Source organism: Panthera tigris, chromosome D4, assembly GCF_018350195.1.
Source record: "Panthera tigris isolate Pti1 chromosome D4, P.tigris_Pti1_mat1.1, whole genome shotgun sequence".
Lineage (NCBI taxonomy): Eukaryota > Metazoa > Chordata > Mammalia > Carnivora > Felidae > Panthera > Panthera tigris.
Window position 1 is genome coordinate 4,150,305 of NC_056672.1, and position 15,966 is coordinate 4,166,270.

Here is a 15,966-nt window from a genome sequence, read left to right on the forward strand (position 1 = left end):
CAGCCTCCCATACACTTCCTTCAAGCCCCCGGGGTCTATTTGTCACACCTGAGGAACCAGTACTGATCCAGTATTATTCCCTACAGTCCAGTTTCCAGGGGCCACTGTGCTGCTTCTGGGCTGGATTTTCACAAAGCACAGTCACATACCCACCACTACAGGATCATACAGAACAGCTGACCTGCCCTAAGCACACTCATCCCTGCCCTTCGCTGCCTTCTCCAGAAGGTCACAGACTTGGAATCCTGTCGTATGTGACCTTTTTCGACGGAAGTCCTTCACTGAGCAGTATGCGGCTGAGGCTCTTTCGTGTCTTTTGGTGGCAGGATAGCTCATTTCCTTTTATCGCTGTATAAGACACCAGTGTATGGATGCACCTTAGTTTATCCATTCACCTTGGCTGCTTCCAAGTTTGGAAACTCGGAATAAAACTGCTAAAACAGTGTGCAGACTTTTGTGCAGATGTAAGGTTCAACTCACTGGGGTAAATACGCAGTAGTATGATTGCTGGGTCATGTGGTAAGATTACGCTTAGCTCTTAAGAGATGGGCAAATCGGTATTTTGTTTGTATTTGCATTTCTGTTTTCTTTTACAGTTTATTTATTTTTGAGGGAGAGACAGAGTGTGAGCGGTGGAGGGGCGGAGAGAGAGGGAGACACAGAATCCAAAGCAGGTTCCAGGCTCTGAGCTGTCATCACAGAGCCCGATGCGGGGCTCGACCCCACAAACCGTGAGATCATGACCTCAGCCCAAGTCAGAGGCCTAACCAACCGAGCCCCCCAGGTGCCCCTGTATTTGCATTTCTTAATGACACACAATGTGGAGCATGTTCTATGCTTATCTGCCATCCGTGTATCTACTTTGGTGAGGTGTCTGTTCAGATCTTTCCCTCACTTTTTAATGGGTTATCTTCATATTGTTGAGTGTTAAAAGTTTCTTGTATGTATTGGACACAAGTCCTTTATCAGGCAGCTGTGAGGATCTCTTCCTGTTCTCTTCGCAGTGTCTTTGGCAGAGTGGAAGTTGGTAATTTTAATAAAATCAAACATTAATTTTTTCTTTCATAGATATTATACTTTTGGTGTTGTATCTTAAAAAAGCGATCGCCAAACCCAAATACACCTACATTTTCTAGGTGATCTTGAAGACATTGGGCCTATGGCCCACTTTGAGTTAATTTTTGTGAAGGTTGTGACATCGGTGTCCAGATTCATCTTTTTGTAGTTCAATGTCCATCTGCTTCAGTAGTATTCGTTTTCAAGACTATCTTTTCCCCCCACTGAATTGCCTTTGTTCTTTTGTCAAAGATCATTTTATTTTGTTTATTTATTTTTGAGACAGAGAACAAGTATGGGAGGGGCAGAGAGAGGGGTGGGGGACAGAGTTTCTGAAGCAGGCTGTGAGCTGTTAGCACAGAGCCTGATGTGAGGCTCAAATCTATGAACTGTGAGATCATCACCCGAGCCAAAGTTGGACACTTAACTGAGCCACCCAGGTGCCCCAAAGATCATTTTACTTTCTAGGAGTCCACTTATGTAACTATTTTATATGAATACACTCTGGACTCCTTATTCTGTTCCACTGATCCATTTACCTGTTCTTTTGCCAACTCCAAACTGTCTTGATCATTGTAGCTTTACAGTAAGTCTTGGAGTCAGGTAGTGTCATTCGTCCAATTTTGTTCTTCTTCAATACTGGGTTGGCTCATCTAAGTCTTTGAACTTTTCATAAAAGCTTTAGAACTGGTTTGTCAATACAGACTTGCTTATTTTTATTGGGATTGCACTGAATCTATAAATAAAGTTGGGAAGAAGTGATTTCTTCTAATGAGTCTTACTATCCATGAACATGGGATATCTATTTACTTAGATCTTGATTTCTTTCACCAGTTTTGTAGTTTTCCTCCTATAAACCTTGTACTTTGTTTTAAATTTACACTTAAGTATTCTGCATTTTTTTTGTGCTAAGGTAAATGACGTTATGCTTTTAATTTCAAATTCTAATTCTTCGTTGCTGGTATATAGGTAAGCAACTGACTTTTGCTTATTAACCTTCTATCATGCAACGTTGGTCTAACTGCTTATGACTGTTTTGTTCTTGTTGTTGTTGATTCTTTGGGATGTCCCACATGGACAATCATGTCTTCTATGAAGTTTTGTTTCTTCCTTCCCAACCTGTATATATTTATTTCCTTTTCTCATCTTCCTACATTAGCCATGATTTCTAGCAGATGTTGAAAAGGACAAGTGAGAGGGATGCCCTTGCCCTATTCTTGCTCATTCAGCATGATGTTAGCTGTAGGTTCTTTTGTAGAAGTTCTTATCAAGTGAGGAAGCTCCTGTCTAATCAGTTTGCTGAGTTTTCACTACAAATGGGTGCTGGATTTTGTCACATGCTTTTCCCCCCAGTCTGTTGATACGATCATGTGATTTTCCTCTTTAGGCTTTGCTATAATGGATTACGGTGATTTCAGTGTTAAACTTGGCTTGCACATCTAGAAAAAAAATCTCATTTGGTTGTGGGATACAATTGCTTTTATACATTGCTGGATTCGATTTGCTAATATTTTGTTGAGAATTTTTATATCTACATTCATGAGAGATAAAGGTCTGTGGTTTTCCTTTTTTGTAATATTGGGTTCTGATTATCAGGGTAATACTGGCCTCAGGATGAATTAGGAAGGGTTGTTTCTTCTTCTATCTTCTGGGAAAGATCATTAAAAACTCATATAATTTCTACCTCAAATGTTTGGTAGAATTCACTCGAGAAACTGGGTCTGGTGCTTCCTATTTTGGAAGTTTATTAATTACTGATTTAATTTCTTTAACAAGCATAGGGCTATTCAGATTATCAATTTCTCCACGTGTGAGTTTTCGTATGTTGTGTCTTCCAAGGAAGTGGTACATCTCATCTAGGTCATCAAATCTGTGGGCACAGAGTTTTTCACAGTATTCCTTTATTATTCTCTCAATGTCCATGGGATCACTAGGGATGGCCCTTTGGATGGCCCTTCTTGTATTTCTGATATGGGTAATTTTTATCTTCTCTTTTCCTTGGTTGGCCTGCCTAGAAGTTTATCAATTTTACAGATCTTTACAATTACCAATTTTTTGTTTTGTTGGGTTTTTTCCTTCTGTTTTTCTATTTTCAGTTTCATTGATATCTGTTCTAAAGCTTATTATCCCTTTTCTTCTACTTACTTTGAATTCTATTTGCTCTCCTTTTTCTACTTTCCTGAAGTGCAAAGTTATTATTAATTTTAGATCTTTCTTCTCTAATACATGCATTCGATGCTAAAATGCTGGTGTAAGCAGTATTTTTGATAAATTCCCACAAAGTCTGGTACTGTATTTTCATTTTGATTTAATTCAAAATATTTTTTAATTCCTCTTGAGACTTTGACACGTGTTATTTAGAAGTATGTTGTCTAGCCTGCATTAAAAAGATTAATCCCACCATTAATAGATGTGATTTCCCAGCTATCCTCTTGTTATGATTTCTAGTTTAATTCCATTGTGATTTGACAGAATGTTTAGGATTACTGTTCCCTTACATTTTGTAAGGTGTGATTTGTGGCCAAATATACTTAAAAAAGTTTTCTTCAGATGCTAAGGCTATTTGTAAGTGTGCAATTTACTTCATTCATGGCATGCTCATCACCAGCACCACCATGTGCATCAACAGATGGTAATTTATACAGAGACCAGGCATAGAGGAACACTCTATCTGTCCCTCCTAATTTATGACACTGCCATGATTAAATGGGAGGTAAGGCAATTTCCAATTCTCACTAAAGGTACAACAAAATTCTTTTGCTACTTTAGATGCCCTACACAAAGCTACATCTTTTGGAAGGGGAGGGGAGGGGAGGGGAGGGGAGGGGAGGGGAGGGGAGGGGAGGGGAGGGGAGGGGAGGGGAGGGGAGGGGAGGGGAGGGGAGGGGAGGGGAGGGGAGGGGAGGGGAGGGGAGGAAAGGAGAGGGGAGGAGAGGAAAGGAGAGGAAAGGAAGATTTGTTCCTCTATACAAAGCCCTACTAATTTGTGTATGGAACAGAAAACTGCATACAGTGAATCAGGGCACTGTCAGTGGGCAGGAAGGAAGGCTCAGAAACAATGCATCTCACACACTGACGTTCCCCAGCAGGCCCATGTTCGCTCCACTGCCCGCCTCCCACCTGTCTACACGAGAGTGAGGGTTCAACTCCATCTCCACAAAATACAACGTGAGCCAGAGAGACATCTACAGTATGAGTGATACTAACTTAATTAAGAGTTTTTAGAATTACGTAAACAAGAGACATTAGTGTATGGAATGGAATCAGGGATAAGAGCTGGTAATAGTCAAACAGCAAACACAGCTAATTTCAACCCATTTTTATGGTTTCGAAAGGGGCAGGAGTGTAATCTTGTTCAGAGAGACAATTCATCTGACTCATGCAGAAGGTACAGAGAATTTGTAAGAGGTGTCCTCACTGAATTAGTGGCTGTATTACATACCTGAGCATAACAAGCTTCTTCTATGGCTAATCCTGTTACTAAATCAACCTGAGAATAAAAACATAATATAATTTCAGCAGGAATTATTTTTTAAAATCTGGAACACTCCATATAAATTCAAACTAGTAACGCTTTTCCAAAAGAACAGAATTGATGTAAGACAACAAATCAAAAGTATGACCAGCATACGAATTCTGGAACCAGGCTGCCTGGGTTCAAATTCTGACTCTACCGTGTAGGAGCTGTGTAGCCTCGGGTAAGTTAGGTGATAAGCTCTCTGTGCCTCAGCCGCATCTGAACAAGAGACTAACCACAGCATCTACCAGGTGGGGGTACTGGGAGAATTAAATAAGCTAATCTAGGGGAAGGCTTTATACAGCACCCTGGCATGGCCCGGCACGAGAAGGCATCTGCTATTAGTGTTGTTATGATTATGCAAGAAGTCTTAAAAACCAAACACTCGGGAAATTTTTTAGGTTGTGTTTATTGCTAACAAATTCAATCTCTTTTTTACGGCTATGAAGCCCAGAGAGACATGGTGGTCTCTGAGTCCGCAAGGAAGAAGTATCTTTCTTTCTTCACAATTCCGTAATTTAGCCCAAACATCTGTTGCAACGAACGCCTGCTGTAAACAGGCACCTGCATTGCTTCCTTGCCCTGCCTGCTTCTCTCTGGCCTGGGGCCTCCACTCCCGGGAAGCCGCCTCCCCAGAGTAACCCCAGGACGTCCCAAAGTCTCGCCTTGTTAATGAGGGGTCCTTGCACAAAGCACGTGGAGAAATTATAGGTAGAGAGAGCCGGGCTCCACTCTGAGCTTGGGAGTTGTTCCTAGAATGCTTTCTCGTCATGCAGCACTGGAGTTGAGAATACACAGGATGCCCTTTTCTTTTGGTCTCGTATGAGCCACTAGCCAATAAATCTGTCTCTTCGCTGAATGGCAAAAACAGCCAGCATGTCACAAGCTGCAGGACATGAGTGAAATTTCCTAATTCTGTGATGAAGATACTGGATCGGCAACAGCTAAGACAGAACGAAATCGATAATATAGCTAACGATACCCTCGGTAGCTTACGGTAACGGTAGCATTGAAATAGCTGGATTTACAACATTAACAAATAAACGGAATTAAGTCTCCACCACCGACTCCAATAGCAATCTCAAGCAGCAAGGCACTTACCTCCATCCCTTGATTAATTGCTAATTTTGCCACTCTCATCGCAACAGGTCCCTAAAATTCAATTAAAGAAACAGATTTTCATTACTATTTATGCAAAGTATGTTGTACAGCTCAGTAAAATTCAGAAATTCCCACCGCTGGGCCCGTGGCAAAGATGCAACAAAAGCTATAAGACGGTTAACAGGGGGATTTCCTTCGGGCCTTGGCACAAGTCTGCTGCCTGGACAACTGTACATGCCTGCAGGCCAGCAGGGGCCGTGTGCCCAGGAGCGGGCTGACCATTCTCCGACAAAGCTCCCAACAGGTGAGGTAGGGCAAGGAAGAGGCGACGAAACACCACGGCCCCGGGTGCACGACGGGAGCGCAGGCTGGAGGGGACCAGCTGGTGTCAGCACCCGTGCTGGACACTGGCTCCACACCGGAGCTCTGTGGGCACCTGTGACCCAGCGTGACGATGATGAGCCCTCCAGGCAAGTTCCCCACACCACACGGAAGCTGACAGCCCAGAGAAGTCCTTCAGGACGAGGGAAGGTCACGGAGGGAAGGACCAGGTGTCCTCTGTGAGGAGGAGAACGTTAACTTTTGTCGTTTTTGAAAACCACAACGCACCAGACGGAATTTAGCTGTTTGATCACATTTGAAATTCCTCAAAACTGTTCGTGGGCGATGAGTTAGAATTCAGTGTATCTTTTTTTTAAGTGTCTTTTGAATTAAAATGCAAAATGGGCTCTAAATACCAGGCGCAACAGGGGACACCCATAAATGAACAAATAACGGCACGAGGCGTGGCAAAGGTCGCTTTCCCCTAGCAGGGCCTTCAATGGTCACCTTTAACCCGTCTGAATCCCCTTCCGAAGTCACATGCTCATTAATAATCCTTTTCAGAGACCACAGGTTTTCAAGGCTTGGACAAGTATCTCAGAAATCCTGACGATGTGACTTGCACGTGTGGAACACACACTAGGACCATTTTCTTTAAGATCGTCAAACCTTTCTGTTGTTGTTTTAAGCAGGGTGCTCCCGTCTGTGAGAACCTTCTCTACTCCCTGGTATCTAGCCGCTGACCCCGACCAGGTGCTTGTCTGACTTCCGTGCGCACGAACCCCCAGCCCCTCGTGAAAGCCCAGAGGGGGCTGGGGACATGCTTCTGAGGGACGCCTGGGCTGCTCGTCTACAGAGCACACTCTGGGCAGCAAGGCTGCCTAAACTGGAGAAACAGGAAAATGGAAAGGCTAGTAGATGATAATGCTTATTTAACCGGCTTCTTTCAAAATACAAAACCAGCACTTCTTCTGGACATCTTTTTTCTCAAACAGGAAAACGGAAGTGACGTCCAATACAGAAATCAAACGGCAATGCTAATTTTAGAGAAGCTGTCCAATTATCTGGAAGACTCATCATTCAGTGACAAAAACCAAACGTGAAGAGTATCGTCCCTCAAATTTTGTTCTGTAACTTTTGCATGTCGTCCAGTTACACACTTTCTGGACCACGCAGCATCTCCCTTGGCCCAAGGAAAAAGTCCTCAGAGGCACGTCCTTCGCAGGAAAGGGACAGAGGGTGAGGACCCCCGGTCCGCCACGGGTCAGATGGCGGGTGGGGAGGCGGTGCCCTCGGGCAGGAGAGGCGTGGGCAGGGGTGGGGCGGGGGCGGCAGGAGATGAGCCATGAGGCACAGAGCCGCCGAGGGAGGGAGCTGAGCCCTGCTGTCCAATGAGCAGAAGAGGCTGTGAAGGGCAGAGCAGGAAGGACGCCACGACCTTGACCTTTCTTAACCACACCCCTTGTTTCAGCGCAGACGTGGGTTGATCTTAGAGCTTTAACACCAAGGTTTCAGTGAGAGCCTTTTCGTTTTTCCCTTAAAGCACCGAAAGTCTTTCCTATCTGCTCTCTGTCAACTGCGAGCGTGGGGCTGCGTGTTCCTCACACGGGGAGCAGACGACGCGGGGGCCCCGTCCCGACAGAGCCCACGGCCAGCCAAGTGAGAAGCAGGGAAGGGTCCCCGGCAGGCGGTGTGGTTCCAGAGGGCGACCGCGCCACGAGGCCCTGCCGGCCCGCCGTCGGGGACAGGCGTTCGTCTGGCCACGGGCCACTCCGGCACCGCCCTCCGAAACGCGCGGCAAAGCTCTGCGCCAACACGGGAGGAAGACGCCTCTCTCCGGAGGGAGACTTCCCGAGATTCCCAGAAGGATCCCCGGCCCCCGAAACGGCTTCCGCAACCTGTCTGCGTCAGGCGGCGCGGTCGGCGGGGAAGTACTCGTGCCCGCGGTGCCGGCGAGGGGGCTACCAAACTTGAAACCGCACTAGGTTTCAACGGCAAACCGCTACCTGCTTACACAGCACAAGCCCTCTCATCCGCGATTTCAGAAGCGAGGCGTAGGCGAAAAACACACGGGAGAGAAAGAACGCAGCCAGCCAGAACGAGCCCCGCGACGCAGCGGCCGACGCGACGCGTCGGCGCCGCCCTTTGCGAGCGCACGCGCACCGCACCAGGCTCGCAGCCTTCACCGCGGGGAGGGTTCGCCACACGCTGCGCCCGGGGAGACGCACGGCCGCCGCTGCACGGGCCCGCCGCCCCGACCCGGCCGTGGCCAGGGCGGCCCACGCTGCCGTGCTCAGCCGCGGTCTCCCCGGCACGGGTGTCCCCACGGGCTTCCCCGCATCGGTCCAGGTCCACGGCGCAGCTCAGAAGCCGCCAGTAGGTTCCGTCACAGGTGCCGACGCGCGTGGCACGCGTCGTCGGAGCGCGGCCGCAGCACGGGCCCCACTTTCTCTTCACATCTCGACCTTGAATTCCGAAGGCTCTTCGTGTGCGGCTAATCGTTTCCGGTTTTAAGGCTACCGCGTACTCTTCTACTTGGCACGCGCGACAAGCATATCACCGGCATGTGAGAGGACTGTTGTGTCAATTTGCTATAAAGTTATTCAAACAGAGAGAAAACGGAAATGCAATTAGAAATACCTGAGGTAAAAACTCTCTTGCTAGGTCCAAGGCCTTGCGGTACGCAGCGTCCCCCTCCTGGTTCTGTTCTAGAACGTGGCTGATCAAGCCCACCGCTTTGGCTTCTTGGCCATCGAGCACGCGGGCAGAGAAGATGAGCTCTTTGGCCAGCGATATCCCGATAGCGCGCGGCAGGCGCTGCGTCCCCCCTGCGGAGAGAATGGGGGAAATGCGGGCAATGATTTCGCACCTTGTAGTCTTAGCATTTCGGTGTTTCGCTTCTTCATTTATCAAACAAACCAGGGCCAGAAGCTTACATGTCAAAATTAGTAAGTAGAAAACTACTTCAAAGCAGAATGCAATTAGTTTATAAAATTAAAAATCCCCAAAAAAGAACTAGAGTACCTTCTGTAATTATTAAGGGATTCTGGCTCCATTTATTCCTTGTAACACAGCTGGTGTGTTCCCAAATCGAATCCACAATCATCACCACGTCAGGGGCCTTACGACGCATAGCGGTGGGCAAGCAATACTGTCCCTTAGCGCATTTCACCCAGAGGGATGACAGGTCCATAAGGCGGGGCACCTTTCATTAAGTTTGGATAAAACTTGTCCAAGCCTGAAATCTAACTCATGTGCTTCTTTTTTTTAAAATTTTTAATGTATATTCATTTTTGAGAGAGAGAGAAAGAGGGAGAGACAGCGTGAGCAGGAGAGGGGCAGAGAGAGAGGGAGACACAGAATCCGAAGCAGGCTCCAGGCTCCGAGCTGTCACCAGGGCTCGAACCCACGAACCGTGAGGTCATGACCTGAGCTGAAGTTGGATGCTTAACCCACTGAGCCACCCATGTGCCCCATAACTCATGTGCTTTTTAAGGAATCACTGACAGTAAACGAATTGCAAACTAATTTTAATTTAATAAAAATAAAGCTAGATAATTCTTCGTGAGACAACTCGGTGCTGGTAGAGAGTCCTCGTCACTCCTGGCGCACTACCCACCAGATCCATCTAGAGCTCCGCTCTGCTACCTACTCGTGACGAGGCCAGGATCTCGTTGAAAAGAAGGCTGGGCAAAAACAGGTAACGTTCTTATTCGGCAGCTTTCATTTCTACCAAGAAGAATATGGAAGCAGCTACATTAGGATTCCCATAAATCTCATTCTGAAGACAGCCGCTGGGCTGCCCAAGGGCACTGGTGGCCAGGAAGCAGGGGAGCGGAGCGACTGTCAAGCTGCAGAGAAAAAGCAAGGTGACGGCCTGCCACCCAGACGAGGTCACTGTGTTTTGTTTGGCCCGCAAAGTCTAGAATTTTATTTTTATGTATTAGTTGCCAACATTTAAAAAATGGGTGGAGGTTTCAGGTGGGAACTGATTTCCACCGGGAGGCCCATTTGAGACACAACGCATCCATGTGGCCACAGCCCCTCTCCTCTGTTGCCAGGACTTTAGCGTGACAAGCTCTGCTTTCTGTGAGACAACTTTGAAAGGAGGGGCACCTGGGTGGCTCAGTCAGTTGAGCATCCGACTCTTGAATTCAGCTTGGGCCACACTCTCATGGTTTGTGAGTTCAAGCCCCGCATGGGGCTCTGCACTGACCCCCTGGAGCCAGCTTGGGATTCTCTCTCTCTCTGCCCTCCCCCACTCACATGTGCATCTTCTCTCTCTCTCAAAATAAATAAAATTTAAAAGGAAACCAAGATCTTTCTTATTCTCACCTCAATCAAAAGTGGCACCATGAAAAATAAAGATCACAAGTTGCAGAAAGCATGTTTCCCTTCAGTAATGAAGTATCTTCCTACGTTTTTAACGAACAAAGCATGTCTGCATTGGAAGAACACAACTTAAGATGCTATTATTAAGCAACTATGTTAAGAACCATGTGCAGCTATTTAGAAAATGTGGGTGATGTAGAAAAAAAGAAAACAAACACAAACCTCAATGAACTGGGGAAGGACTGAAATTTTCAATAAGGATTGGTTTTGAGTGTAAATAAAATGAGTAGGGCTTCCGTAGAATACAGTTATTGTTTATATTGTTCAATTAGAGATGGTGATTTTATAAGTGTTTTACTTGATAAGGCAGAAAATGTGCGTCTGAAAAAAAATGAAGCATTGACAAACTTGAATCTAACTGTAAACAGCGACGTTGCTTGGCCTGGTAAAGACAGGTCTGAGAACGCACGGGACAAGCACCAGGGAAAAGGGCAAGTTATCTATGGCGTTTCCAATGGCAGCTGATGAGAACAGAGATATCAATAATACAACCCAGTATTTACTCATGGAGCAGATGGGAACTTCCATGAGATGGATTCACGAGAATGTATGGACATCGTATTCATGATGAGCACAACACTAAGAAATGATTCTCTTTCACGTTCTGTGGAAAGTTTGATGTAGACTGGTCAAAATGAACAAATGTGAGCTTCAGGGATCGTTGCTAATGCCGCACTTGTTATTCAACTGAAACTCGAGTCTTGCAAGGCAGCCAAGCTTACACCCATTCGTTATTTCATTTCATTCAGAGTATCGTTCTCCAGGAACGAGGGCTTTGTAGAAATTAAAGACAGGAACGGTAATGAAACGAAGACCAGAAAACACATCCACCACCCTGAGCTGAACGGCACATAACTCAAGCTCTGCTCGGTGACACGGGCGAGGGCCAGAACGATCTGCTGGAGGTCGTGGCCTGAGCGAGGGTCGAAAGACAAGGGCAAGGGGGCTTTCTGTTCCTGCTGGAAACGACGCATCAGAGGAGCTGGGAAAACCCGCACCTTGGCTCACCAACTAACACTGCACCTAAGACTCAGCCTTTGGGGGGACATCGCAAGCCATCTGCCCTAGGAACCTCATGTAAGTGGGCCATGACGGCCGCTTGTCCTTCTGTGTCTGGTTTTACTGCACTAAAGCATACCGTGCTCCAGGCTCACCCTGCTGTGGTGTGTCCGCGTTTCCTTTTAAGGCTCAGTAATATTCCACTGTGTGAATACCACGTCGTATTTATTCACTGACCCAGTGATGGACACTTGGGTCGCTTCCACCTTTCAACTATCAAGAGTAATGCTGCTATGCATATGTGCGACAAGTACCTCTTTGAGACCCTGCTTTCTTATTCTTTGGGGTAGACACCCAGAGGTAGAGTTGTTAGATCATACAGTAAATCAATAGGTTTAACTTTTTGGAGGAACAGCCATACCGTTTTCCTGGTAGCTGCACCATTTTACATCCTTATCAACAGGGTACAAGGATTCCAATCTCTCCACATTCTCAGCAACATTTGCAATTTTCAGGGGTGTTGGTTTTTTTTGAAGGGGGGAGGGAGGGCTTGATGGTAAGCATCCTAACTGGTGTGAAATTGTACCTCACTGTGGTTTTTGATTTACATTTCCCTAACGACCAGTCGTGTTGAACTTCTTTTCATCTGCTTATTGGCCATTTGTGTATCTTCTTCAGAGAAACATCTATTTAAGTCCTTTGCCCATTTTTTAAATGGGTTGTTTTTTTGTTGTTGAGATGAAGGGGTTCTGTATATATTCTGGATAGTAACCGTTTATCAGATAGATGATTTGCAAATATCTCTTCTCATTCCATGGACTGCCTTTTCACTCTGTTGATTGTCCTTTGAAGCACAAAAGTGCTTTTAATTTTAATTTTGATGAAATCCAATTTTTTTTTTCTTACATTGCCTGTGCTTTTGGTGTTGTATCCAAGAAATCATTGCCAAATCCAATGTCACAAAGTTCTTCCACTGTTTTCTTCTAAGAGTTTTACAGTTTCAAAACTGACATTAAGGTCTTTGATCCATTTTGGGCTAATTCTAATATGCGGTGTAAGGTAAGGGTCCAGCTTCATTCTTTTGCAGGTGGATTGTCCAGTTTTCCAAGTACCATTTGCTGAAAGAGGCACTCTTAAATAGTTACACAAATACATTATTTAATTCACTCACTCCCACAGAAATTCTGTCTTTAGGAAAACTATCTGGTGAAAACTTATCTAGCTCAGTTTCCTATGCTGCAATCAGTTTGCGGCAAAGACTGGGGTGGAGCTGGGGGCGACTTCCCCGTGCTCCTCCCAGTCATATAAAATTTGTGATCTCGAACTTTATAAAAATGACGTGACCTGTTTGGTTTGCCCTTCTCAGTTAATATGAACAGCTTTGAGCAAAGAGCCGTGCACGTGGAGGTTACTAAACCACGGGGCATTATGACACAAAACGCTACACATGATCAGTGAGGGATCTCAGATATCCAAAAGTATCTCAGGGATAGTCACCCTAAATAGAGAGTATTTTTATGTCAACATTCTACGCCAGCTCGGAAGTACTTCTGTTTACGGACAGCTATTTGACATAATACAATTAGACAAAACACTTGTGCTCGTCAGGGGAGTCAAAGCTCAGCGCAGCACCACGCCAATTACCTAATTATTTAACACAAAATGAATTCACTGGGGGAGTGTATATGCAGAAAACTAATCCGTCACCTATGAATTACACTTCCTCCTTCATGACATTAAGCATAGGATGAAAATAAACAAACACAGAACGATACAGCTTCTAGTAAAGTCACTGATAAGTCCAGCGGTGAGCAGGGGGGCAGGCAGTGTGTGGGGGGGGGTAGAGCGGGGAGCCACTGCCCCCACCTGACGAAGCGGGGAGGTCAGCAACAGAGCGGGAACCGCAAGCACCCAGGATTTGTTCACATCCGAACATAATTTGCTCCCGGCACTCGTATCCTGGAAGCAGGCAGCTGTGAGCCACGTCTGAAGCCACAGACAAAAATAACAGGATGAAAACACTCAAAATGGAGTCTGTCTTGTCTTGCTGCTTTTGCTTGTAATCTATCAACGGGACAAAAATGAATGCGTGGCTGCAGTTTTTAGTTGGTTGAGTCTTTTCCTTTACCTACTGATTTTCAAAATAACAAGGTGGTTCCCTAGCATCCTCCAGAGGTGACGAGTTAAGTTTTTAATCTTCGAGAACCATCATAATTTTACAGATTTTAACCTGTCTGATGCATCAGAATCAGTGCAGTTCTTATCTTTATAGACGGTCGACCACCCCATCCTTGGCTGGTGGAACTTAATGAGATTGGCTCTAGCGTCCTTCTGATGTGACCGTAACAGTCTTTGGTGACTTCTTGTTGCCCAGGACCACAGAATGTTCCAGGATCATCCTGTAGCTCTCCTCCCCAGGCCCCACATCGACCACTTGGCCCACAGCCCTCTGGGGCTGCGCTGGAAAATCTGACGCTTCCGCTCACATTGTGATCTAGCACTCTTAACAACAACCATGCTTTCGAATGCATGTCCTATATATTCTCTTAGTGATTCTGTGTTGAGTTTCCAGACTCCGTTCTTCCAACGAATCATGAGTGTGAAGGACGAGTGCTAATGTGAACATGGGGAGCAAATCCTCTGGCCGTGAGGACTCTGCCATGTGATGCTACCTCAACTTTTTCCCGGTCCACTCTGTTCAATCCAGCCTCTTTCACAAGACCTACAATTTTATTACACGTCCTTGAAACCTTAGAAGTCAATCACAAAGTCTGGGGCAATTTTCTCAGGGCTGCATCAAGACCACAGATGGCTGCCCTAAGAAGTCAGAACCCAGGTCCCTACTGTTCCTCCTTTGTTGCCCTCCCCCTATGCATTCTGTCCTCCGTGTTACCTCATGGTCCAAGAAGGCTGCAGCACCCTTGTCATCACGACTGCAAACCAGGCAGAAGGAAGGGCAAGAGAGTGCTGAGTTTTCAGAGCCACTGATGAAGTCCCAGCCAACAACTGTGCCTCCACGTCACTGGCCAGAACTTGGGCACACGTAGTTGCAGGGGTGTGAAAGGTCACCTTCTTGCTCAGGGTTTTGCCTTAGCATGTGAAGGAAACCCGGGGCTCTTACTACTAAGGCAAAATGAAAACAGGTGTGCACTTAGCAGTTGCTACCTCAAGTGGTAAAACTGTGTTAATCACATAACAAAATGTTTTCATGTTTACCTATTATTTGGATTGAAAATATATTGGAAATGTTATATTCCATCATTACTCTATTATTTTAAGAAGGTGTCAAGAATTTTTTTCCCCTATGTAATCTCTTCTGGGGTAATACCACTTAAATTTACTTTAAAGGAGCAACCTCTAGATTAGCGATGGCTGAAACACAGCAAGTGTGTTTTCGCCAACAAGGGCAAGAGGCGAAAATTTTCGCCCCGCTCCCCTGTGTTCGTGCTGACCTCCAGTGCCATGGGGAGCTGCTGGCCGCAATCTGGAGGTGCGATCCTTCTCCTCCCAGACCACAGTCCCAAACTCAAAGTCAAAAATAAACCAGACACAGATGCTACCTTCCTTTTGTTATATTTACATAATTTAAAGAGTTTAAAGCAACCTTTATGTGGCATTTCACCACCAAGCACAATGTAATACGTAAAGAACAGCCACAGTTTGCGGATTATAAATTATAGTTTAGTACTATTTACAAGGTAGAAAATGTCAAGTTTTTCTGTTTTTGTTTCTTAAGGTTTTTTTGTTCTCAAGAGTTATGTAGATACCACATTAAGGGCATTTATTGCTATAATGAGAAGGGATCTCAGAATTCTACAAGTAAATACCACTTTTGAATTATGTCTAAACCCCTCTCAGAAATAGCCAATTAAGGTTACTTTTTCCTTGAACTGTACAAGACACATTGCAGGAGAATGTTAGTTTTGGATTATAATTCCTGTTGCAACTCTGTCAGAGGGCTTTAGGCAAGAGCTTTCTTGCTAGATCTTGGCTAGATGTTTACAAAACTGACTTCCTCCTGCTTTCATAATGAAACATCAAGGTCAAAGAGGAACGCACTACGTGAACAAACATGGTGTGTTTACTGGTCTCATGATGGACCATGTCACAATCATACAAAAACCATAAAAATATTTATCCTTCAATTGGTGACCAACATTCGCAGTGTGGTAAAACCTTCTGTTCTCTGAGGATTTCAATTTTTTTTTAATGTTTATTCAGTTTTGAGAGACAGAGAGAGACAGAGCATGAGTGGGGAAGGGGCAGAGAGAGGGAGACACAGAATCCGAAACAGGCTCCAGGCGCCGAGCTGTCAGCACAGAGCCCTACAAGGGGCTCAAACTCACGAACTGCGAAGTCATGACCTGAACCGAAGGTGGACACTCAACCGACTGAGCCACCCAGGCGCCCCTGTTCTCTGAGGATTTTTAGCATGTTGTAAAGTAGTGAGAGAAAACACGCACACACACACACACACACACACACACACACACACACACACACACACACTGGAAGAAGTAAGGGGTAAGTGAGAAGAAAACCCTAAGCAGGGAAAGCCGAGCAAAAACTAACAGAAATAC

At 45.6% G+C, this 15,966-nt stretch overlaps 1 protein-coding gene across 3 annotated transcripts in view; it reads right to left on the reverse strand.

Annotated features, from left to right (window-relative positions):
- AUH (AU RNA binding methylglutaconyl-CoA hydratase) overlaps positions 1–15,966 on the reverse strand; it is a 208,656-nt gene that overhangs the window by 50,473 nt on the left and 142,217 nt on the right. For all 3 annotated transcript variants that reach the window (XM_042964066.1, XM_042964065.1, XM_042964067.1), the window contains exons 7-9: positions 8,636–8,823; positions 5,675–5,725; positions 4,499–4,546 (exon numbers count right to left, since the gene is read on the reverse strand). In XM_042964066.1, the coding sequence (XP_042820000.1) occupies positions 4,499–4,546; positions 5,675–5,725; positions 8,636–8,823 (287 nt within the window). The remainder of the gene's footprint in view (positions 1–4,498; positions 4,547–5,674; positions 5,726–8,635; positions 8,824–15,966) is intronic.